At 31.5% G+C, this 27554-nt stretch overlaps 1 protein-coding gene across 11 annotated transcripts in view; it reads right to left on the bottom strand.

Moving 5' to 3' along the window:
- Window positions 1-27554, bottom strand: part of LOC115215814 (MAGUK p55 subfamily member 7) — a 930620-nt gene that overhangs the window by 623070 nt on the left and 279996 nt on the right. For 9 of the 11 annotated variants that reach the window (XM_036506006.1, XM_036506002.1, XM_036505998.1 and 6 more), the window contains one exon: window positions 10007-10125. The exons of the other annotated variants lie outside the window; for them this stretch is intronic. In XM_036506006.1, coding sequence (XP_036361899.1) covers window positions 10007-10125 — 119 coding nt within the window. The remainder of the gene's footprint in view (window positions 1-10006; window positions 10126-27554) is intronic. 11 annotated transcript variants of the gene reach the window in all.

Consider the following 27554-nt stretch of genomic DNA (forward strand, 5'->3'; position numbering starts at 1 on the left):
ATTGGAGCATTGGGCTCAATCCCATTGAAATTTCAAGACATCTTAAGGCAACTGGAAATCCCATGCAACATTGATATCTTGCAAAAAGAAAGCCTTACTGGGCATAGCGCACATCTTAAGCAAAGTATTATCTGTCTGAGGTCCTTGTTGTGACTTGACAGATGACTAAAGACTCCAGTGCATTTTTACCTATACTGTATTACGAAGGAATAATCATAATAATAATAAAGCTCAGAAAATATAAAGATCTACAAATCGAAATCAAAAAGATGTGGCATCTCAAAATGGTTACAATACCAGTGATTGTAGGAGTACTTGGAATGATCAATAAAGGAACTGAAAATTATTTAAGAATGATCTCTGGCTTACTATCCATGCAGGAAGTGCAGAAGATTGTCTTAACTGGTAAATCACACATATTGAGAAGTGCATTGTTGCTGTGAATTTTCTTTCCTTTTGTCCCCATTTATTTGTTTAGTTTTCCATTTTTTATTTTTTCGTTTTCCTCTCTGTCTTCCCCTTTTTCTCTATCACATGACTTTGTAAATGAACAATCTGATGTGTTTATTTTGATGACTACCAATGTATACAGTACATTTCTCTAGGTGTCAGGAAGACACTTGGCAAGAAATGGAAACTGAATTGAAACAAGATGCTAATGATGATGATGATGATAATAATAATGATTATGATGATGATGATGACTATATCACCAGTGAAAAAAAGGTATATTTTAAGGTGACTGCCTGCCTGCACTGACTTTTGTACTATGCATGGTACCTCTAACAATGATTCTAAGGTTGAGTATGAGTTCAAGGGTTACCCACAAAAGGTTAACTACTTCTTATTCATGGACGACCTCAAGCTTTGTATTAAGGAGGAATCTCAGATAAGTTCCTTCATTGGTTCAGTGTTTATGTTCAGTGCTGACATCAGATTGCTGGTCAGATTGAAAAAGTGCAGTGTGTTAGTCTTGAACAGCAGCAAAATTAAATGCACTGTTGAATTGGTGATGCCATTAGGGAAGGTTATGAAGCATATAGAAGTGGCATACAGAAGTACTTGAGGATGTTGGAAATAGATGAAGTAATAGAGGAAATGATGGAATACTAGTGCAGACTGAGGCTTTTCCTCAAGTCAAAATAGAATGGATGGAATAATACTGAAGCTAACAACACATGGGCTGTTTTGCTCCTTAGATATGGGGCAGGGGTAATTGCATGGATAGTAGAAGAACAAAACAGCTTAGACTGAAGGACAAGAAAGCAATTGACAAGATATGGGGTATTTCATCCAAAGAATAAGTGACAGATAGACTGTATGTACCAAGAATAAGAGAAGAGGACCAACTAGGTGCAAGCACCACATTAGAGCAGAAGAAAACAGCATGGTATGGTACAAAAATGCTATGGAACTACTATTGTTGAAAGTAAGAATGTTAGGCCTGTGCTACTTTGAAGATTGCGAAGATAAAACACAGTACAAGCATTTATTTGAGGATGGATGAAATTGAAAATAGATGGATAGAGAAAAGAATGTATGAAAAATTCCAGAGATGTTGAAGATAGAACAGGCAAAGAAAAATGTGGTTATGGTTTAAAGTGATTAAAAACTGGAAATTTTTAAAGTCACTTTTACAGGTTAATGCTTGCTCTAGAGAAAGTATTAAGAACCAATTACATCAAGCACAGAAAATAACACAGAGCAGGAAGCAACAAGTATAGAATTTGTGGAAAATTATCAGTCAATATACATAACTAGTTCATAAAGAAGATAATATGTGACAAGACAATATAGCAAGGATAGTCCATTGGACACTTTGCAACAAGTATGGACTTGACAGAACAGAAAATTGGTATGAACATAAACCTGAAGACATTAGAGAAAGTGATAATACAAAGATCCTGTGGGAATTTATGATTCGGTGTGACCATGAGAGAGAGCAAAGGAAACTGGATATAGTGATAACTAAGAAAGAAAGCAAACAGTGATGGATAATAGATGTAGCATACCCAGCTGACAACAATGTATGTAATAAAAAAGAAAAAATTTAATAGATAATGACAGGTTAGCTTGGGAGGTTAAGCAATGTGGTTGTTGAAAACTGTGATAAAAATACCAATAACTGTCAGAGCCTAACAAGCAATAAATAAAGATCTTGAGAAGTATATTGAACAAATATGGGTTGCAATAAGGGTGGAGTATTTGCAGAAAATAACATTGTTTGGAACAGCTTTAATACTTCAGAGAATGCTTGAAAAGTAAAGGGTACTGTCTCATTTCACTGGTAGTAAATGGCTGATACTCTAATACACCTCCAGAGTTAGAAAGCATGCAAAAAATAATGATAATAAATGATATGAACATGAAAGATAGGGCATCAATGAGAACAATAAATATAAGCTCCTGTGGGATTTTACAAATTAATGTGACTCCCTAATCGATGTTCAGAGAACAGACATTGTTGTGGTAGATAAAGAAAAATCAAACCAAGATCACAGATATTGCCATATCAGGGGTTGTATGCATAGATGGCAAAGGGCTGGAAAAGAAATGCAGAATACTAAAAGATAAAATTTCAAGAATGTGAGGATTTTGAGATAGGTACTTGGACATTAAATAACTTAATATCCAGTGATACTTAACATCTAGGTACCATGTCTTAAAGACCTTTGGCAACAGATTTCTGTCTGCTCTCACAGAATTAACCAGTGCAAGGAAGATTGAGAGCTCTGAGAAGTGAAATATAATAACAAGACCTGGATATACAGGAGGACATTGTCATCCCATTGGAAGATATTCAAGCCAGAGTTGGTAAGATGAAAAGTTGGAAGGCAGACAGAATGGAACTAGTTCAGGGTTTCTGGCTCAAAGGTTTGATGAATTTACATCTTAAACTACAAAACCTCCTGAAAAGCTGTATACACCAAGGAATTGTACCAGAATGAATTGTTGATTCAGAAGGACCCACTCAATGGTGCTCTGACCAGTAACTATTGTCCAATTGCTTGTTTACCTATGATGTGGAAGCTTCTAACTTGGATAATAGAAAAGAAACTGTATGGTCATCTTGAAAGAAATGAACAGCTAGCAGATGAACAGAAAGGGATTACAAGGAATAAAGGATCAGTTGCTGGTTGATAAGGCAATTGTTAGGAACCATCAAAGAAGGTTGACAAGCATATCAATGGCGAGGACTGACTATAAGAATGCATATGATATGGTTCCTTGTGGATTCTGAAATTCCCAGAGATGATCAGGGCAGTGAAAAATTTGATTTATTTGCTTAAAATTAGTATGAGAAACTAGAAGACAGTTTTTAATGCTTGTGGAAGAAGAATTGGAGAAGTTGACACCAAGAGGGGAATCTTTCAAGGTGACTCAGTATCACCTGAGATGTTTGTTGTTTCTATATTATTGCACTCCATGGTTTTGAGAAATATGGGTGCTGGTCACAAACTGCAGAAAAACATGAAACTAATTAGTCACCTGATATTCAGGAATGATCTTAAACTTTATGGAGCTAGCAGAGGTCAATTAGGTTCCCTTATTCAATCTGTACGAATTTTCTCACAAGACATCCAGTTGGCATTTGGTATAGAGAAATGCACTATTATTGAACTGAGGAGAGGGCAAAAGTAGAGATCAAAATGATGAGTGGATAAGAGAAGTGAACAGAGAGGGTTACATCTTGGTGTTTTACAACTAGGCCAAATGTTGAACACCAAGATAAAGGAGGTAATTTCTGAATATATCAGCATATTTAAAAAGCTATGCCAGTCTTAATGGAGGGAGCCTGATTAAAGGCATCAGCGTATGATTTATAGGTATGATATGTTACTACACAGGAGTTGTGAAATGGACAAAGGAGGAACTTGTCAACATGGATAGTAAGAGTAGGAACGTAATGGCTATGCAAGGATGTCTTTATACAAGAAGTAATATAGCAAGGCTTTACTTACTTAGGAAGGAAGGTGGAACAGGACTTGTTGGAATAGAGGTAAATGGTGAGAAGGAGGTAAGCCCTTGCATGACTATCTGAGGAATATTGATGAAAGAATGTTGCAGGCTGTACTGAGTGAGAAGGTGATCAGTGACAATGGTGAGACCCTCCAGAATTACAATATGAGAACTAATAGAGAAAAGACCATCAACTGGAAAGAGAAAGTCCTTCACCATGAATTTTTCCAACAAACATCAGAGGAAGTTGTTAAAGAATCCTGGAGATGGTTAAGACATGTTTTTTTAAAAAGGAGACTGGACTGACTTTTCTGCCAAGTATGGATTGGCAAAGTAAAGATAATGTAGAATGTAATGATACAACGAGATCATGAAATTGAACATTGAAAGCTGGATATAGAAATGAATAAAGAGAAAAAATACTTGCTTAACCATAGATATTGCATATCCAGTTGACGAGAATGTATTGGAAAGAGAAGAGAAGTAGGCTAGATATGATGATTTGAAGTGGGTCATAAGTGTTGTCAATGATGAAGGTGAGTATTGACACTGGAGGGATTTGAACTTAGAAAGAAGTGAGTTGGAAGAAATAGCACAAAACAGTTTTTCCACTGTTCTAGCTATTCTACCAATCTAAACAATAATAATAAATATTACTACTAATAATAAACATGTTTTTCATTTATTTGGCTCCATGGCTGATTTATAACACTAGCACAAAGACATATATTTCATGTGAATGTACACAACTGACTGCAGTATTTGATTATTATTTTATGAATCTCAGAAGGATGACTATGGAACAATTTGAAATAAGAACATAATGACATGTAACTAAATACAAAACATTTTGTCTGTTTGCCATCATCTTAATAATAATGCTGATGTTGATAATAACAGTGTTATTATTAACTTTAAGGATTTCAAATATCACGAAAAGCTAAAAAAATAATGCAATGCATGAATACACTTGATGTTCCAAATATAAGATACAGTTCTAATATTACTAACTAGAAATTAAGTAGATTAATAAAACTTGCTAGAAAAGATAGCATTCAATTTATACCACCTCAAAAAGACATGAAAATATTTTATTTAATGTGATCAGTGGTGGGTGTGTTCTGAAATCATAAAGCTATTCTAAAATATTTATCATAAGATTACAAATATAACTAATAAAGAAAGAAGGAAAACTAAATTTGAAAAATATAAACTTGAACAAAACAAAGAACTCTCTTCAATCATTAGATAAACCAAAAGGTGCATGATAGATGATGAAGCAACAGATGAGGGTGAGAAGAATAGGGAATGAGGACAAAACATTTGAAAAGTGCAGATTACAAAATACCATACTTTAACATTGTTAGAAAAGCTTTTATATGAACAGAGAAATCCAGAACTCAAAACTCATCTCAGCACAAAATCAAAACTGGCCCATTAGAAAATGCTAAAAATCTACAAGGAAGCATACTATGGAATGTAACTGCATGTCATATGACAGCTGTAAAATATAGGCTTTCATGCAGTCTAGTTTTATATAAAACTAAAAGTTGATAGAGGTTGCGATTAAATGTACTAGAAACTATGCCACAATTTTAGAATTACGACATGTAAATTCTAAAACATTCATATCTCACAAGATCTACAAAAATAAAACAGTTACCATATCCTGAAACATTCTAGTTAATAGACAGTGAGGTAAGAAAAATTATTGCGAAAGAAAATAGGAGCAAAACTGTCATTCACTGGCTAACAAATATATTTGTGATAAAAAGGCAAAAACTATTCAAATATAAAACATGGAGAAATAGCACTATTCAAAATATATCGGAAAACAAGTTACAACCCCACATAATGATAAATGCTTTGGGGATGATAAAAAGAAAAGGCAGATAAATATTTGTCCCAAATCCCCATAACCAATACACATATACAACACAGAAAATTGTATTCTTAGGCACTGCTCCTATATTATGAAGAGTTGTCTCAATGTATTATATATGACAAAAAGTACTCAACAAGAACCAAAGATGACATGTATTGAAGATTTGTACAGTTATGCTGTGATTGTTTGCAATGACAAGATTATTTGAATGAAATAATAAATACACTGTAGGAACCTGAGAAATTTGTTACTCTAAAACATAGGTTAACCAGTATATAGCAGCAAAAGCTAAAGGTTTCTAATAATGAGATAGCCCATTTGTTAATGATAGTAATTTTTTCAATGGCAATAATTATATTAATTATTCATAAACAGTATTTTGTATAAAATGATCACTTTATGCATATCCATTCTTAAAACTTAAAAGAAGTAATGAGCACCACACTAAAACAAATTTATTTCATTTCAAGAATTGATAACAGTTTTAATGATTTCTTCTTTAAAATCATAACTGTTATTATAATTGATTAGAAACCACAGATATAATATTGTCCATATGATAAGATTATTAAACAGGAAAAAAACCCCATCTAACTAAAGAAAACATTATGATGAGTTGTCAAAAGAAATTGATGTTTTAATGTCATTGATACACCCTTGCAGAAATATTGAACTTACATTTTATATGGAAGTATGCACTAAATTTTACGTTTGATAAGCTGTCTAAAATGATGAACTTCCTGTCATGCTCTCAAACTTAATAGAGCTTCCTGATTAAGTCTCCATATGCCATCAAATGCAATCTTACAAATCTTACGAAAGAGTAAAGCAATACGACAAAGGCAATAAATGTTAACCAAAAATTTACATAGTGCATAACTTTTGAGGATTCATTTGATGAAGCAATATTTAAATGCCGTGACAAAGAAGCTCTCAAATTATTGACACAACAAGTGCAGTACTAATATGGTTAAGAGGAGAAATATCACAAAAAGTAATTGAGATTTTTATTTTTTGAAAAACAGTGATATTGGTTGGTTGGTTGGCAATAAGAGCAATATTAATTTGATTTCAAACTGAAATGAAGAAACGATTGATGCTAAAGTACAGCAATATTAAAATGGCGTATATATATATATACACACACACATATATATTATATATATATATATATTATATATATATATATATATATATATATATATATAATATATATATATATATATATTATATATATATATATATATATATATATATACATTTATATATATACATATATGTATGTGTATATATATATATATATATATATATATATATATATGTATACATACATATATCTATATACATATATGTATATATGTATGAATATATATATATGTATGAATGTATATATATATAATTCAGAATAAATGGATGATGCAGAGTAAATATTAAGAAATATGAGGCGAATTTACAAAGAAGTCCAACTTGATATGTGTGCACATATTTTCATGCTTCTTTGCATGCTTGATTTTGATTGCATATAGATGTGATTTTATGGATGTATATAACAGCACAAAACACTTTTTTCACAGAAATCATGATCATGATGATAAAAATGAGATTAAATTTTATATATATTTTATGATAGATAAAATTATATTTTGTTGTATGTATTTTGTGATAAGTAAAAAGAATTAGTGAATGATAAGGTATTTTGTTAAACACTTGTATTAAAAATCACATTCACTATTTTGGAATACAGAATAATTTACAAAAATCAAATTCATAAAAAGTCCAAATGATAATTTCATCATTCTTAAATCTCATAAATATTCTAAGAATTCTAGAGATGTATCAAGAAAATGACCATGCAAAATCACCTATTTTATTTGTTACATAACACAGTTTTGATATTTCATACGTTACTTTATTGTTGAAACCTTCGATAGCTCTTTTTATCATTTGAAGATGCTCATAACAATACTTGATTTATATACATAGAATTTTATAGAGAATATACATATATTTATTTATTTCATATACACTATTTACATACTATATATTCAAAATATATATACCATGCATTCTGCTATATTATATTTGCTTACACATACACAATTGCTAACTAAACTAATACCCATAATTTGTATGCTGCAAATGATTATGAGGATACAATAAAATATGCTTAAATTCATCATTTCAATGTTAATCAATTACCTAAAGAACAAAATGAACAGCAGTATATACATGTGTGTGTGTGTGTGTTTGTGTGCGTAGGTATGTATACATATGTATGTATGCATATATATATATATGTTTTGAACATATACATATGTAAGTAAATATTAAAATAATATTGCATTGATACACAAATCTAAAATTGATTCTAAACCTAGTAAAAGATGCCTTAATATTATTTAAACTTAAAAAACATATTTACAACCTAATTATAGATAAATAAATGAATTTGTTAAAAGCTATTATCCCATGATTAGCAAATAAAGTAGAACTGGTACTAAAAACCCAGCACATTTAAAGCAATAGAAATACTAATGAAGAATCATAAGAATTTATTAATGCTATTTTGTGTTTATATTTCATTAAAATAATAAAAAAAGTTACATATATATAACAATATTCTTTTCTATTCTAGGCACAAGACCAAAATTTTGGGGGAGGGGGCCAGTCAATTAGATCGACCCCAGTATGCAACTGGTACTTAATTTATCAACCCCGAAAGGATGAAAGGCAAAGTCGACCTTGGCGGAATTTGAGCTCAGAACACAAAGACAGGAGAAATACCGATAAGTATTTCGCCTAGTGTGCTTACGTTCCTGCCAGCTTGCCGTCTTCATATATATAACAATATTGATAAAACTGAGTGTGAGCAACTATACCCATATGTTACTGGATGCAAGCACATTAACTTAAAAGCAAGAGAAAAAAAATTCTTATGTTGGCTTGTGCATATTCAAATACATATTTATTATATTAGTATTGTTCCTGCTGATTTTACATATATATATTTGTGTGTGTGTGTGTGTGAATGTTTATAAATACATATGTAAGAAAATATTGAAATATATTCCAATGATACACAAATCTAAAATTAATTCTAAAGCTAGTTACAAATGTCTTCAAAATTATTTAAGTTTTAAAAATATATTTACTGTCTAAATATAGATAAATAAATGAATTTATTAAAGATTGTTATCTTTGCTTACAAGAAAAATAGTGAGACTGGTGATAAAAGTCTGCACATTTAGGGCAAATGAAAGAATGAAGAAAAATCAGAATAATTTATTAGTACTGTTTTTTTTTTATATATTAAAGTGATTAAAAAATCATATATATAACAATATTGATAAAATGGAGTGTTGGCAACTCAACGAAAATGTTACTGGATGCAAGCACATTAAACTGACTCAAAAGCAAAATAATAAGAAATCAAAATATATACTGAGATAAAAAGGGGTTTGATAACAAAAATATGGAAAAGCAAAATCACACACAATTACTTTCTAAGCATGATGTATGAACAATATCTTTTTCTCTACACTATTTCTTTTATAATCCCTTTAGTCCTACACCTATCCTTATCTTTCCCTTATCTCTATTTAAACTTTTTTCTCTTTCTTGTTTATATTTTTTTTATTACTAGTCAATTGTTATCTCTGTCAATCTTTCTGTTTCTATTTTTTTAACCATATTTTCTTCATATTATTAGATTTAAAACACGAATTTGCCAAAGTTTTCCTATAGGGTGATCACAATTTAGCTGAATGCTGAAACAATAAAATACAACACAGAACAGAACAAAATGGACAAATTTTGAAATAAATACCAAAACTAATAAATAAAATGAATTTGTAGCTCAAATTTCGAGGATGATTAGCTTTCCAACCAGTTTAATTTAAACCTCTAATTTTAAAGTTTTAAGCAATTAGAGCTGGTAGAAAATTATTTTCCAACTATTTTTCCCTTGATGTTTTTAAAGAAGCACTAATTTTCCTGTGTCATTTACTCTTCTTTTTAAATAAACAATGTGATGTAGATTTATCTTAAAATTCCAGGATTTAGCCGAGTTGTGACCACCTTAGGTTAGGTCAGATTCTTTTAAAGGCAACAAGAAAACTAAGAGAATAAATGCTACTTGTGTGGTTGAAAATAAATACAAACCCTTAATAAAAGCTGGATATCCTTAGAACGAAGAAAATGTCTCAGAAAGAAAACATCCTCTTCATTTGCAGATAGTCTGTGCTGGAGCTCAGCAAGGGAAGCCACAAGATTCTGTATATCTGTTTAAAAGAAGAAGGCAAAATTCAGTATGTAACATTCTTTGTTCTTGATAGCATTCTTATAATTAGCCTAGAGTTAACAAGTTCAGATCCCTTTATGTATTCTGGAAATAACAGAAAAATCTTAGCAAATTTTTCAGACTGAATATTGAAATTTAATAGAAAGCAAATTTACTTTCCTTTGAATATGTAACGTGAAAATTTGCTCAATTCATAATTTATAACTACTCTTATCATTATTCATATTATAATGCTTTATTAAGTTTTGTAAAAAGAAAATTGTATAGGCAGTTATATTTTCATATGTATTATATAAATATAGGAAAGATATCATAGATATAACTTAGGTATATGCATATATATTTTTCATTATATTGGTGCACATAGCTGCACATATCTATGTATATATACACAATATTTGACTATTAATTCAAGTGAAACTAGTGATATTTAATTCTTTCAAGATAAGTAATGTAATTAGAATTTATCTTTCGATTATTAAAGATTAATTCTAGCTTATATAAGATCCATAGTTAGTATTGTAACATATAATATTATGATGTATGAGATTGTGAAGACATGAAAAAAGAAAAATATCCATGAAAACTCAATGTAATTCAAATGCCAGTTGGGCTATGTATTAAATTCAACACAATAAATGGAGGAATTTTTAAAAAATAATTGAGAGGGAAAGGGAAAACAGATAGTTGACACTATTTGCTATTTGAGATATTAAAGACTTACAAGAGAAATAAACTTGTATTTATATCATCATATCAGAGACATTTGTTATGTAAATTCTTTTAAGAAGTATAAATTTTGATAGAAATTGTATTTTTAATAAAAATGTATGAGCAAATATACATTTGCTCTCATAATTTAATGGTTACATTGTTGCAGCTGAAAGATGTAATTATTTCTGTATAAAGTATGATGAGAAATCAAAACCTATTTTTCAACAAGGTTATATATATATATTCTCATACAGCCTCAAGTGTGCATTGTGCGTGAGTGTGCGTGTGTGTGTGTGTGTTACTGAGTGAACATATTACTTGAAAACTGTTATATGCTAACTCAATAACAAAGAAAAACTAAGAATAATGCAAGATTACAAAACTGTATAAACAACATTTATATACTTAGGGTAGAGCATACACTTACATACTGCTTTGTATATAAATGCAAGCTACAGATTAGCCTTCAGATGTACAATGAAATAAGCCCACTGAAAATAGATTCTAATGAAAGCACAATGACGGAATCTCTATATAGCCACTAAACTTGGTAGAAATACCATCTTAAAAGAAGGCAGACATTTCGAAAATAGCAGCCAAATCTCTCTCAAATTACATCCTATCAGCTGTAAGAAAAAGACATATTGTCTGAAGAAAAAGACAAACTGTCTGAAGAACTGGAAATGTCATGGCTAGAATAAGTTTTTGATCTTATGTCTATTCAATGTTGATCTGGGCCTAAAGAATGACAAAAAAGTAATTAAAATCTGAATGTAGATTAAACAGAAATCAATAACATTATTAAATTCAACATTACTTAATTGTTATTGTGTTAAAAAATATTAGTAACTGATAATTGGTTCTGGATATTCCAAAGTTGTTGTCATGCTTGCTTTCTATGAATTGTAAGATGAGAAAAGGTATTTTTATTGTTAAAAGAAGCTTATAGAACTATATCAGGTCACCTCTATTAGCCATAAACAGCTTATATTCTTCATCATCTTCATTAACTCCTGACACCCTACATTACAATACATATCCATCATGTCTACCATCAGTATTAACTTGTTGGACATCTTAATTTTTCATTGACTACCATCAACTCTTTCGACCTCAGTTTCACTTACTCCATCAGTTCTTATACCTCTGTAATCTTTGTAATTGAGATTCCAACTTCAAGGCTCAATCACATCACATAGTCTTCTACTTTCTATAACTGTTGAGGCTGCATGTCATTGTTATTGACAATACCACTGTCTTTACTATTAACCATACATTCATCTTTACCATTGACTACATCCTGCATCTACCCCATTACCAACCACCTTCACTTCCTTCTGATTCTCTGTCTTGCAACCTTATTTCTTCAGCACACCATCCCTTCTGTCCCCTTTCTAGCTTCTCTTTATATCTTTCCTAAATACACTCTCTTTTCCTTCAGGTGTGATCATAATCTGCATAACTTTCTGATTCACAACTCCTGCATTTCTCACACTATCTAACAGATTCTTTGCCTGATCCTGATGTAATCCAAATCTCATTATATAGAACATCGCCACCCAATAAAGACCTAGTTCATTTTCCATGCCATGAACTACTTCACCTATACCTCAAACATCATGATAAATATATAAAATGCCAATACTGCGGCTTATTGTGTGTTGGAGAAACTATCTGATGGCTGACTGATGATTTTACAGAATACTTAATGTAGCAACACTGGATCATTCAAATCTAGTTTTTCACTCCAATTTTCTAGACCGCAACCACCTTTATCTTATCATTTGAAGCATTTTAAACATTGCCATCTCCCACTTGGACCATAATTGATTTTCTGATAATAAGGCAGCTGTCCCATTTAAGATTAATAATTAAGGTGTTTTCCACTAAAATTCTACCTTTTCATATAAAGTACACTCTACACAATTTGATATATGCCATTGCATGCACTTCACCTTTCCCCTTTTCTTCACTTACACATTCATATATAAACCATTCTACTAAACTACCACAAATGAATACACACTACTTACACTGTTAGAACCACTGACATAGCTGCAGATCAGATCTATATCTATTCTTTAGCACATGTGCATATACACACACAACCTATGATACACTTCATTTCTCACTTTTTATGCTCTTTTTATCTCAACCATACAACACTACACCATGTTCACATCTTTCATATACACACATAATGTACACAAAACTAACTTACCTCTCATTCACCCACACAATACAAACAATCTAGCCACACACTGGACTATTTATTGCTCACATAACTTAATATGTTAATATATACTTCATAACATCTTACTACACTTATATTGCTATATCCCCTTAGCTTCCTCCATTTAATGCAAACTTCCATTCTATCCACTTCCACTAAACTATTTATCATGCTGTTCTCTTTCCTTGACAAAAGATCACCATCAACAACATTGAATTTATCTGCTCCTTTCCTCACAGCATAACTTTGTTCTCTTGTTCATGTTGTCTTTAACATTCTTTTGCTTTGCATTGTGACTCTATTTGGATATTCCATAACCGCACTGATGCTAACTAGCCATGTTACCACTGGATTTATATATAAATCAATTTTAACTTTTAGTATTTTACTTTCTTCCTCAAGTAATTACAAATGTTTCATAATGATACATTTGTCCGTTTGATTTCATTAAGATATACATGTGTGTATGTGGGTGTGTGTGTGTTTGTACATATATTTTCTTCCAAAACATTCAATTAATTACATGTAGTGAAAAATCAAATTAAATATCACATGGAAATTTTTGATTACATCAAAACAGAAAATTATATTTTCAATGTTCACGTAATTAACTGGAATATAAATTCAAATAAAAAATGAAATGTGATCAAAGAATGACTTATTTTGCTTAAACAAATACCACACATCTAACAATATTTCCCCACCTAAGAAATGATAACTTCACATGTTTTAATAACATAATTATCAAGATTTGATATACACAGCATAGCAATGTTGAACCCCCAGGTTAAAATTCTAAATATATTTGCTTTTGCAGGGAGGAAGATAGAAATAACAAAAGTTCTAAATCAAATACTATTAAATGACAAAATGAGATGATGGAAGAATATCATCAAAAATTATGAACTTTACAGTCTATAAAATGAATGTTGTAACTTTTACCATGTGAAACTAAGCTAATTTCTTTATTATTGTACTAAAAGTTCATTACTCATCTCTGAATAACTAAAAACAAAATATATAAAACATTCTGAGTGAACTAAAACAAAATTTATGAATAGTGATTGTTGTTGCAGGCTTTGATTTTTGATTTGGCATAAGTACACATACTAATGACATATGAAAAGAATAAGTAAAATCACCAGATTTCCAAATTAAAACATTCATGGCCCTAGCATCATCACAGTTTACATATGGGAACAGGCAAAAAAAGTAAGCATAAGGAGAAATCATATGACATTTACCCTACAAAATTATATGTGATGTGAAACACAACCTAATATGTCTAACAGAAAGTGTCAAATAATGATTTTTATGCATGATAAAAACTTCAAAAGTCTAACAAAAACAATTAAGCAAAAGCAGAAATTAATATTCCTTCCACAGTGTACAGGATAACAGCAAGATCCTCCTACAAAATGTTCTGCATGTTCTTGAGAGATCACTGCGGTAATGATTTTACACTGCTATCGTGGGCAAGTGCTAAATTTTGCTGCACAGCTGAAAGTCCTCTGTGCAGTAATATATTGTGTGCATGGTGCTTTACAACCAATAGTCACTGAGCTTCAGCATCATTTTCATCAAATCAGTCTCTGTGTCTGGCAGTAGCTTATCCCAGCGTTTCAGCAGTACATTGAAGAACCTGGTCTCAAAAACCTTCCCATACTGTAGTATTTTCAATGCTAGACAAGCGAGTCTGAAGTGCTTTCCTCAACACAGCATCATATATCTTGTGGACATTCAGATGCCGAGGAATGCCAACAGGCCCTCTTCTCTCTTTCACTCTAATCCTCATTGCAACTTTGCTCGCACCAGACTGTAGTCTGTCCAACATTCCAATCCATGGAAGGACTTAACATTGCAAATGTCATAGATGTCACACTTGCAGATGAAGACATAATCCAGCAAGAGCCAAACTTTAGATCTTGGATGCATCCACATTGTTGTGCAATCACCTTTGTGCATAAAATGAGTGCTTGCGATGTAAAGTTGACGTTCATTGCAAAGCTCCAGGAGCATGAGACCATTGCTATTCATTTTCCCTACACCAAAATGTCCTAGAGAGTTCCATGTTTACCAGTCTGTTCCAACCCTGGCATTGAAATCCCCCAATAGAATGACTATATCAGAATTGGGGATTTTCCTAAGTATGGCTCTCAGATGCATATAAAAAATAGTTTTATCTTCATCAGAATTAGTCAAAGAAGGTGCATAGACACTTATTAGAGCTGCAAACCACCCACCTTTCAGGTGCAATCGTAAAGTCGTTAGACATTTATTTATAAGAACAGGAAGCTCCTCCAATTTCTTAAGGATATCTGATTGAACTGCAAAGCCAACAGCAGACAGTCTGCACTCCTTCAGCCTCCCCTTCCAAAAAAGGTGTATCCACCTCCTACTTCCTCAAGCTGACCACCTTCTATACAAGTCTATATATAGACTTGTATATGCAAGAGTGGTTGCATCATAAGCAGCTTGCTTTCCAACCACATGGTCCCAGGTTCAGTCACACTGCATGGCAACTTGGGCAAGTATCTACTGCTATAGACTTGGGCTGACCAAAGCCATGTGAGTGGATTTGGTAGACGGAAACATATATATATATATATATATATATATATATATATATATATATATATATATATATATATTTGTTATTTGTGTTTGACCCCCACCATCACTTGACAACTGATGTTGATGTGTTTACATCATTGTCACATAGCAGTTCAGCAAAAAGAGACTGAGAGAATAAGCATTAGGCTTACAAAGAATAAGTCCTGGGATTGATTTGTTCGACGAAAGGTGGTGCTCCAGTGTAGTCACAGTCAAATGACTGAAACAAATAAAAGAATAAAAGCAAAGAATGTGTGTGTTGTGTGTGTTAATGTTTGCTTTTATGTTCAGTTATAGTAAAAAGCAACAATTTTATATTAATCTGATGTGTCATTCTATACTTTCATAGAGTGAAAATTTATTATTTTTAAACAAAAATGCTGTTGATAGTGACTTCGAAATTTCAGCCAGTTAAGTCATCTGATGATGCAAATATTAATGGTCTTTGATATTTTGAATATACTTTCTAAGAAATAGAAACCAGGAAAACTTCAATTACAGGAACATGAACACTTTTGTGGAAGCCAAGGAAACGTGTGGATGTGTGTGTGAGAGAGAGAGAAAGAGAGAGAGAGAGAGAGAGAGAGAAAGAGAGAAGGGGAGAGAGAGAGAGAGAGAGAGAGAGAGAGAGAGAGAGAGAGAGGAGGATCACCATTTTACAGCTTGCTCTTGTAAGTTAATATGAACTAGAAAGCTTTAAAAGAATCTCTCCACTCATTGTCAGCTGGCAGAGAAACAGATACTTTTGCTATTGTCTGTGCATTTATTTCATTTTATTGTGCTACTATCAACAGAGATGTTATCATCAGAGAGATAACAAAAAAAAAAAAAAATGAGTCCTCTTTAACCTATCTTTAAAATATGTATACAAATACACATTCGTTCTCTTATACATGGTTACATACACCTGTAAAAAGTGCAGAGAGTCTAATGCTTGTGTACAAAGTGCAATATTGTACAGTAGCAATATATGGGCATAAACTGAAGAGGAATGCAAAAGCTGAAAAGAAAAAGCATGCATGCACTGCTGAATGTGTAATGTTAGTAGATATGAACAGCAAAGCACAAATAAACAGAGAGCACAAGAGATATAGCTGCACTGGTACAGATGTGCAATGTATACAGAGAATAACAGAAGGGGAAAAAGGTTTCTAGGAATCCAAGAGGAAGGAAGCTGCTGATGAGGAGAACTTGAGAAGACATGGGAAGAGGTGGTGAAAGCCAATCTCAGGAGGTTGAACTTCATCAAAGAGTTAACAAGGAATTGCAACAAGTGGTGTGAAAATGGGGAAAAGGATGTAGAATGATTATATACATCGATACAATATGCTATGTTACTAGTTGTGTATAACATTTTGCTTTCTTTTTGAAACATTCTTTTATAAAATCACAGAAAAATTTGCATTTTCTAAATTTTGTATTGAAACAAATAAGCCTTGTGAAAATTACAGCTCCAGCAATCAAGCAAATGCCTTTTAGAGTTAATATATTTTCATGAAAAATCATTGCTACAACTTCAGAAATATTAGAAACTAAGGCATCGAATAGAAATCATAAATTTGTTTGGAATTACAAATTTCAATCTAATTATGAACTTTATCATTTTAGAGTAAAGCAGCTATAAATGAAATAAAGATATATAGTTACAAGGTTGCTTATATATTCTTAAATACTTCAAAGATTAGCTTTTATTTTCGTTTGCTGATAACATAGATGTTGCATAAAAGCTAAGATACATTAAGGATCTCAACAAAATTTTCTTAAACTTCAACTACACACACATGCTTATATACACTTACGTGTACACAGAAAAGCTAAACTTATTTACATAATATATATATTTTGCTTACATTACTTTTTGAATTTCTAAACATTACTTTAGAGTTAGCTATTTGCAGCACTGAAACCTGAAGGCAACATCATTTGAACACTACTCGCATGTTCCTGTTTTGTTACTTTGTATCCTTATTATTTATCAGTCTCAAACTATTAAATAACTGTAAAAGGTAAACCTGTTTTATATTGTTTTTATATTGGTTACCAGAAATTATGAAAGTATGATATAATACATTCTAAAATTCTGTTTCATTTCATTGATTAAATAACTGAAAGCAATATTATCAAATATACTATTAATTTTCTTGTGTATTTAGTTGCACTTCCTTTTCTTCTACCTTTGAGTTTATCTGCAAGAACAGAATATACTCTATTGAGTTTACATCTTGGAAAGCATATTCTCTTTCATGTAAATATATATGGCAGTTAATTAGCACCAGATCAACTCTCTAAATGATTACATGCTAGAAATAGCACCAAATTCCCTCAAATCAAACACTACCATCTCACAAAAAATGAAGAATTCATTAGAGAGCAGAATCCTAGACTTACAAAATACTGAGTTATTACATTTGGAATGCCTTTGATCTTAGGATTGCTCAATCAGGGCTGATCTAGGATTAAATAACAGTCTAGCAAAGCACTACTCCTAGTGACATCGACAGTATATTTTGCATTAAGTGCAAAAACATATATATATTTTCCAAACTAAATCAGCTATATTAATTATAATTTTTAGTCTTCCCAGCTTTTATCACCTGATCTTATTTCATTTTCTTTACTGTAATTGTATTCCCATCCTAATATATGTACAAGGTAATCCATGACAAGTCAAATATTTTTATTTAATCAGCTTGCTTCTTTATGCGACAATGTATTCTTCTCTTCTAAAAGTTTCAGCGTATACATTTTTCTAAAAGTTACATTGTTAAAATTCCTTACTGACCAATATTATATATATAATTCCTTACTAACCAATGTTATATATTTTATCACTTTAATTCCAAAGTATTTTAAGTAACATGTATTGGTGAAGTTCATTCAAACTGCTGACTCTTTGCTTGCTTACGATGAAACAAACATCTATTCTGCAGTAAAATTATTTTACCACATAGTTAGGTTTGAACTGTAACCTAACAGCCTTCCTCATCATCATCACCATTTTATATCTGTTTTTCGTTGCATACATAGGATGGATGAGTCTTCTCAAGTACAGCGACTTACTGCTTGTTGCAGTTCTTCGTCTTGTTCATGTAGTTCAGCTTCCTGAAATGTTTCTGGCAACTCCTTCCCATTTTTCCTTAGTCTTCTGCTCACACTACTACCTTTTACTTGGATCATGTGTGGTATTCTTTTACTCAACTATCAACTTGCTGAGAGCATTTCTTTACATGCTTCCATGATACTCACAAACCATTTATCTACATCTAGTTTTCTTAGTGCCTATCAGACTACAAAGCATGATACAATGAACTTTTCCAGATCAGTGAATGCTAGTTGGACAATCCTGGGGTCATTTCCCTGAAGTGAGCTCACTGAATAAGACTTGGTGTGGGAACTTTGATTCTTCCAGTCTTGCTACATGCCCTAGCCATCAAAGATGGTGTTCCATTATCAGTGATTTGATACATTGGCTGTTGGCTCTTTCCAGGATTTTCTAGTTGGTCACATATCATGACCAACTCAAAGCAACACTGAAAGCCACTGAACCTAAATCGTTTCAAACTCATGCCCAACACCGTACCAAGAGGCAGTGTTCCATCACCATTGGAACCAAAAACTTCAAAGCCACCAGAAGAGAAAAGGAAGAGATCAAACAACAGAAGAGAAAGGCTCGACAAAATCAACCTCATCCTCCACTAACATTACCATGCAGTCAATGCCATCAACTCTTCTATGCAAGAACTGATCTATAGAGTCATCAATGATCTCACCATAAAGGAAGCGTTAAGCAAAGAAGAAACTAAATTCTCAGATACAAGATAAAGCTGCCACCCCCACTGCTGATTGCTTGTAATGTTTGTTCTTTGCTGAGAACATTTTCTGTAACTGTCTCACTTATAAAAAGACATCAGTGATGCCATGTCTGAACTTCATTAAATCTAAGCTAATTTTTTTCTTAATGACTTATGCAATAACTCCTTTTTCTGTCTTCTATAATTTGATCCATTAGTTTGATGCTTCTGTAGTTGTTTGTTTCTAGAGTATTCTCTCTCCATTTTTAGCTGTTAATTGTGATACTACTACACCAGTCATTAGAATATTTATAGTGACAAATAGTGATGAACAACATGGTACTTCAAATTATTGATTTAAAGAGAAGTTGTGACTTTTCTTATCATTAAAAATTTATTTATTGTAGTATCTACCTCTCCTATCATTTTCTTTTTTCTCTTTCAACTACGAGAATAGTTCACTTATTTTCTCTCTATTTGAATTGGGAAGGAGTACAAGGTATTGTTTCTTGCTTAATGTAAAGCATAGGGTGAAAGTTTAAATCTAGTTAAAGTTTAGTATTCTCTACTGTATTTATGAACAAAATTTTTTCTTTCTCCCATCATTGTTATAAATCTCCAATATAAAGCATAGGGTGAAGGTTGTTTTAGTAGCTAGAATTTGGAAAACCATCCAAACATTAAATCAAAATAGTGAATGTGGAATGCATAACTGATATAAGTTATGGAGAAAAGCAACATTTCGTTATTATGTAAGCAACTGGATTTATAAGTGCATTTCATGCATACTACATATACTTCGGTTAGATGGTTCCAAACAGAAACTGAAATGAAAGTGTTAATCATAAAATATTTTAGTAGGTAAAGCTGAACGAGACAAAATCGAACTGATTTACCAGATGGCTAAGTTTAGATGAAGTGGAACCAACCATAAATACATTCTATATCATATGCTCAGCTGCTAGTATTTATTACTATATTTCTGCATCTGAAATGCATAAACTCTGTTCACAGCGTATAGGTCAAAAAGGTTTCCAATTATTTGTTTAAGTCTTTATTATAAATTCATCAACATCATTTGCTTTTGACATTAAAAATAAAATGGGAACATACAAATGGTGTTAGAATTGGGAATATATATATATATATAAAATGTTGCTATATTCAAAGTTTTCTAGGTTGAAAAATGGTTCTGAGCAGAAAAGTCTAACCTAAATTAGCACAAACTGATAAGCTTTAAATGAAATTATCAAAGCATGAAAATAAATCTAGAACTTATAAGAAAAAATATGATGAAATAATTGGTTCTCAGAATAAAGTTAAAAGTAAATAACAATACCCATATGAAAGTTTAAATTTTTATTTATACATTATATTATTTTTTAAATGGTTTCTGTTGGGAAAGAATTGTCCATAGCCCTTGAATATTGTCCAAGGCAAGTAAAATCAATACAGTTGATATTTCTGAATGATAGTAAGTTGATGACTAGGAAAAAATATGAGCAGAGGAGAAATTCAAGAGGGATGATGTTCTGGGGAAAGCAAAAATTGGAGATGTTTTCAGAGTAGGTTGAAGAATAGCGGGTAGTGGAGTGGGCTTGGGTGGAGATGATATGACACCAGGTAGCCTAGGGAGCAAAGACCATTGTAAAAGTGGTAGAAATAGCACATCTGTGGTCCAGAGTTTAGGTTGGATATTTTGGTGGCTGACTCTATTTCAATTAGTCAATTAGCCCATTTTAGAGCACAGTATAATGCTTTAAATATGCCAATCTTTCTAACTAAAAAAAATATTACGATCCCACTTTGTGATTGTATTGTTGATACCAAGAACAAAATCTTTCTATAAAATATGTTTCCAAGAAGACATTCAAAAGTCAAAATTGCCAGAAGAAAACAGAACAAAAATGCATTAAAAAAATCAGAAAGAAACTACCTAACAATTATATTCATCTAGATAAGAAAATGTCAGAGTATGTGATATTAGTAAAGACTGATGAAAAAAAAAATGTTTGTTGATGTTAAGAAAAAGTGAAAATAAAACAACTATCATGATAACGACGTGTATTTGGTATTTATGATAAGTAACTCAAGCGATAAGGTGTACGTAGAATATTTTAAAGCTCTCACATAAATGTCAATCATAAGTAAAAGTCATATGGATACATTAGCTGCACATGTTTGAATGTTAGGGAGAAAGAGAGAAGAAAGAGAATGAGAAAAGAAGGTGAGCACAATTGAATATAAGAAAGGTCTGAGCTATACTTATATACGTTTTACGCTACATTTTGTGAACAATTGCATCACGGGTTATAGGTTTCCAATGGGCAAATCACTGGTTTACTGCATTTCCAATAATGTGAGTGACAAGAGAGTATCTGTGTAACTTGGCTGAAATAAATACCACAAGATGGTTTTATATGCCAATAAATTTTTCTCTGACACACAAGCACACAAATATGACAGGTTTATACAGTTTGTGTGTACTAAATTTCAGTAACAAATCATTGTTCAAGACAAGGATATGATAGCAGACACTTTTGCAAGGTACTGTGTAGCAAAATTGAATCTGAAATCAGCGGGTTCCAAAGCTGTGAAGTGGAATTGAATCTAAAACCACATGGGTACAAGATAATTTCCCTAACCCATCCATGTATCCTGTACCCATGTTTTTGTTTTGTATTATATATATTTTTTGCTAATACATGAGTGAATTCCATTTTAACATCCAGTGCAGGGAATAAGAAATCTAAAATACTCTTGGGAATATATATATTGTGTTTAAAATAGAATGTTAGTCTCCAACCAAAATTTTGTAGAAAAAAATAATTTAGCTTCCTTTGATACAATAGAACAAAAAGGAATTTTATCAGAATACTTGCAGTGGAAAAAAAAGAGAATTATAAATATACTCTAAATAAGAAACTTATTTAGGTGATTTTGCTATAATATATCAAAGATGCATTTTTCTGATCAGTTGTGATGTTTTAGCCTTTCGTTTTACTACCATATAAAAACAACGTTTTTCTTTATAATCAACAGAGGGTGAGAATGTCAGATGAAAGGATATAAGCAATTAGGATTTTGAAATTAAATGCAAGAATAGATGGAAATATATAGAGGCGGTGTATTTTCAGAAAAAAATTGTTAGGAGAAGCGAATGAATATCCTTTGGGGTAGACTTTAATAATAAGAAACAGTATATCAATACAAAAGCTATTTGCAACAAGTTTGGATAAAAAAATTTATTATAGACAATTTGGCATATCAAGCAAAATACAGTTCTTTTGAATGAATTGAGTATATTTGTTTACTTTCATAATACTCATAGTTTTATGCTTGTAGTCTTAAACCAAAGTAGAATACACAGTAGAGAATTGCCTCAAGTTCAAAATATTTCCATAGATGTATTTACCTCCATAAATATTTATATAGTTATCACTTAACTAATCAACACTCTACCTCCAAAAGCAGTTTAAAAATGAAAAATCCCTACCCTTCACTGCTTGTGGTTACCATAGGAAAGATATAAAGCTGAAAGATTTTAATCCAAAGCACATAGAAGATTATTATAAGCAAATCCTTAATTTCATTAGTTTCTGAAATATTTTACAGAGGAAATCAATAAATATCTAAACCAAATTCCTTTTCAGGAATTAAAATTGTAGTCATATTTTTAACTGTGGATATTTTGCATGTCTTTGAATATGCATCTGAAGTTCACTGTAAATATAATTTTTTAAAATAGATATATGTGTATCAGTCACTCTACTGGCATGTGTGTCTTCCTGAAGATGAAAAGATAGATATAAGGAGATAAGAAAGCACTCATGAGGAAAGATAGATAAATTGTGTTATACTTCACATTTTAGAAAGTTTGTTAAATGTGATTTGAATGTTAATGAAAAATGTTATTTAATTATGATAATAATTTTTATTAGTTTATGAAGACTGCTGCTTAAATTGATAGCATGTTGAACTGCTGATTGAAATGCCAGCAATTTGTGCTCTTGCACAGTTGTAAAACCTATCACCCTGAAACACAATTATACAGTTATGGAACTGATAAGGGCTTACTTAGTTTAATTGCTCAAGATCTACTATTTGAAATCTTCAAGGAGTGATTTTTCTTTGGCTGATGCCAGCGCCGCCTTGACTGGCTTCCGTGCCGGTGGCACGTAAAATGCACCAATCCAACCGTGGCTGTTGCCAGCCTCGCCTGGCACCTGTGCAGGTAGCATGTAAAAAGCACCCCACTACACTCACGGAGTGGTTGGCGTTAGGAAGGGCATCCAGCTGTAGAAACATTGCCAGATAAGACTGGATGGAGCCTGGGGCAGCCTTCTGGCTTCCCAGATCCCTGGTCGAACCGTCCAACCCATGCTAGCATGGAGAACGGACGTTAAACGATGATGATGATGATGATGATGATGATGATGATGATGATGATATAATAGTCTATAAAAGTCTGACACATTAATTTAGCCTGTTAAACAATAGTGGGTGTAAAAATATTTAGTTGGTCAGTTATTGTGTCAGCAAGTGTTGTCAAAAGTAAATTTATCTGCTTATCTGTTTGTTTTTTTTTACATTAACTACTACTTTAACCAAATATAAATGAATAAAATCCATACAAATTGCAAAAAATCCAATATAAAATATGTAGTCAATAAAATAAAAGAAGCTGATTTAGAAAATAGTTTGATATGAAATCAAATCACTGTGATATGAAGTGAATGGAACCTGTGACACAGATTGATTTAGCTTATACTATTGGAACAAAATAACTATACTATAGTAAAATGATGATGTTTAGAGGTGATTTTGTTTATTTTTTTATATGCATACGCAATGTAGGATATTTCAAAATTCCATGTAATTAAATGATGGTGAATATAGCAAAAATAATTTGGATAATATCTAAGATATTTGATTTTGAAGGCCAAATAATAATGGTATGTAGTTTATAATAGATATTCATTCCTGTATTTAAGTTATTGAAGAGTACAGTTGATAATATTAGTAAGATAGAAGAGTTCAGAATAATAATTATTCTAAAGGCTAAACATGCAATATTCTATCTTGTCTGAAATTAACATCATTTATACTCAGTACAAAAAAAAAACAAAACAAAAAAAACCCCACCAGTTTTCCTCAAATTCATATTGAAATGATCTTCATAGTGCTTTATATTTTACAAGTTTGCATTAAACTAGCTCTCAGTTAGTTTAATAATATGTTATCAACTTTACAAAATCATTCACTATCATATCAAGAATCTATTTATCTAGCATTATGATTAGATAAGTGGTTACAGAACTTCACTTATGGTATATGTTCAAATTTGGCATATAATTATATCTTTGTGCCAGATAAATTAATCTGCTTTACCTATCTGAAAATGTACATCAGTCTTTGTTTCTGTTAAAATTTATATTATAACTTGCTTAAAGAAGACAAATATTGAAAGTTTCTGATATACTGAAAATATAGAAAGAACTTAAAATAAAGTATTTTATGTGAACATGTCAGATAAGCCATCTGCATCAAAAACAACAAGTTAGTGTTAGCATATTTAATACGGGGAATATTAAAATCTAACAAGAATTTATTATGTTGTAAGGAAAAACAATATTAGTCACTGGCTTTTATACTGGTTGTTATAGAAAATTAGAATCGGTTGATATTCATTAGAAATAATTGATGGGTTTTAATGCTTAATGTTTAAAAGAATACTAGTCAGTAAAAATATAATCATAGTTTTGTAAGACTCACTAACAATATTGTGGGGAAATATTTAAGATCTTTAGATACTATTTTAAAGATAAGTAAAAGAGTTTCATATAGGAGAATGACTCAAATTTAGGGTATATCTGATATTTTTTTAGATTTATCTGTTCAATCAAATATGTATGACATGAAATCAACTACTTATCTATATATACATGCATTATTAAAGAAATTTAGGATATCGATTAAAATGTTATGGCATTTTATTATGTTAAAGACAGATTAAATTTCTAGAATATTTTGTTTATGATATTTGTTAGATGCTTCCATCTTATGATCAGTAGTGTTAAACAATCCATGGCTTTTAACAACACATAATCCTTTGGGTACAAACATAGCTATGTGGCTTAGAAGTTTGTTTTACAACTAAATGGTCTGAGGTTTGATCATAGTATAGCACCTAGAGAATGTGTTTCTATCATAGCATCAGGTTGATCAAAGCCTTGTTAGTGAAATTTGGTAAATTGAAATTGTGCAGAAGCCTGTGAAAGGGCTATTCTTGTTCTTCAGTTGCAGACCTGATGCATCGACTAATTTAACACCCACCTGACCCTTGGGAGTACTTAGCAGAGTTCATTTTCTTGCAAACATTTGGACCAAAACTCTGATCTGTGTGTAATTTTCTCTCTTCTCCCCATCAGTTTCTGATGCCCTTTAAAAAATGGGTCATGAATGCAGTCTTTCTTTATCTGATTAACTCATTATGAAAATAAGCATTTCAATGCAAAAAAAAAAATGCTTGGTCATCATAAGTGTCACTAAACCCTTTGATTCAAAAACCAGATAACACATATATGCATATGCCTTTCAGTAAACAATGCTGACTAGTTAAGCATGTCAAATAGAATGAAATATTCATGAATGATTGAAAGAAATAAAATATTCTAATTGATGAATTATATAACAGTCATCAATGCAATCTACTATTAACTTATTTAAACACAAATATAATAAATATAATTGATACTTTTGCATACATATTGTTTAAATATAAAATATTCATATCTGTAACATCATTTTTGCCTGTAAAATGTTTATTAATAACTGGAATCAATCCCCAATTGTTTAACAATGAAAGAGCTTTCACTAATCACTAAGAATATTGTAGTGTGCCAGAGACTGCACCTTCATTAGTTTGTTCCAATGTTTAATTGATCTAACTCAAAAATGCATAAAGATTTATGTTAATTGATAGATGATGATAGATTTGGCATACTTATTTCAGTATTGAAAATATTTATAAAACAGATATTCTCTTCTATTCTGTGTCTCTTTGAGAGCTTTGAGTTTTTAAATCTAATACTGATTAGATTTTTTTTTTATATAAAGAAATCCACCTCAATGTTTCTACTTGGCACAGTTTGAAACAAAGTGTTATGTTACATAGGGAGTCAGTGATAAAATATTAGGTTTAATTAATAGATGCAGGCATGACTGTGTGGTAAGAAACTTGCTTCCCAATGACATGGTTCTGGGTTCAGTCCTACTGCATGGCATGTAGGGCAAGTGTCTTCTACTTTAGCCTCAGGCCAACTGAAGCACTGTGAGTGGATTTGGTAGATGGAAACTGAAAGAAGCCCATTGTATTTATATCATCATCATCATCATCATTTAATGTCCATTGCCAAAGGTCTCCTCACCAGTCATAGCCTCTGTGAGGCCCAAAGTTTGGAGATCATGCTTCACCACCTCGTCCCATGTCTTCCTGGGTCTACACACACACATATGTGTGTGTGTGTTTGTGTGTATCTTTTTGTCTGTGTTTGATCCCCACTACTGCTTGTCAACTGGTGTTGGTGCATTTATGTCCCTGTAACTTAGTGGCTTGGCAAAAGAGACTGATAGAATAATTACTAGACCTAAAAAAAAAAGAAGGCCAAGGTCAATTTGTTTGACTAAAACCCCAGCATAACCACAGTCAAATGACTGAAACAAGTAAAAGATAAAAGTAAAGGAGATAATTTAACTAAGAATTTCCAATTGAATGAGAAATAATTGTGTATTTGAATCTCGTATCAACAGTATTTTAACATTTAAGAATAAAAGGTCAGTTTGTCTGCGTAAAAAATACAAAGTATCTCATGCTGAGGATAATCAGTAATAACTGCTTCCAAAAATCTCCACATGTTACTTTGAGGTTTCAATACATTAAAAAATCTTTAATCTGAGAATTTACACATTTATACATTTTAAGTTTTCATCTTAAAACATATCTTGTTTAAGGTTATAACCAATTTTGCTGATATCTTTCCTTAGTTTAAATGTAAA

The sequence above is a fragment of the Octopus sinensis genome, linkage group LG9 (genome assembly GCF_006345805.1).
Source record: "Octopus sinensis linkage group LG9, ASM634580v1, whole genome shotgun sequence".
NCBI classification, from domain to species: Eukaryota; Metazoa; Mollusca; class Cephalopoda; order Octopoda; family Octopodidae; genus Octopus; species Octopus sinensis.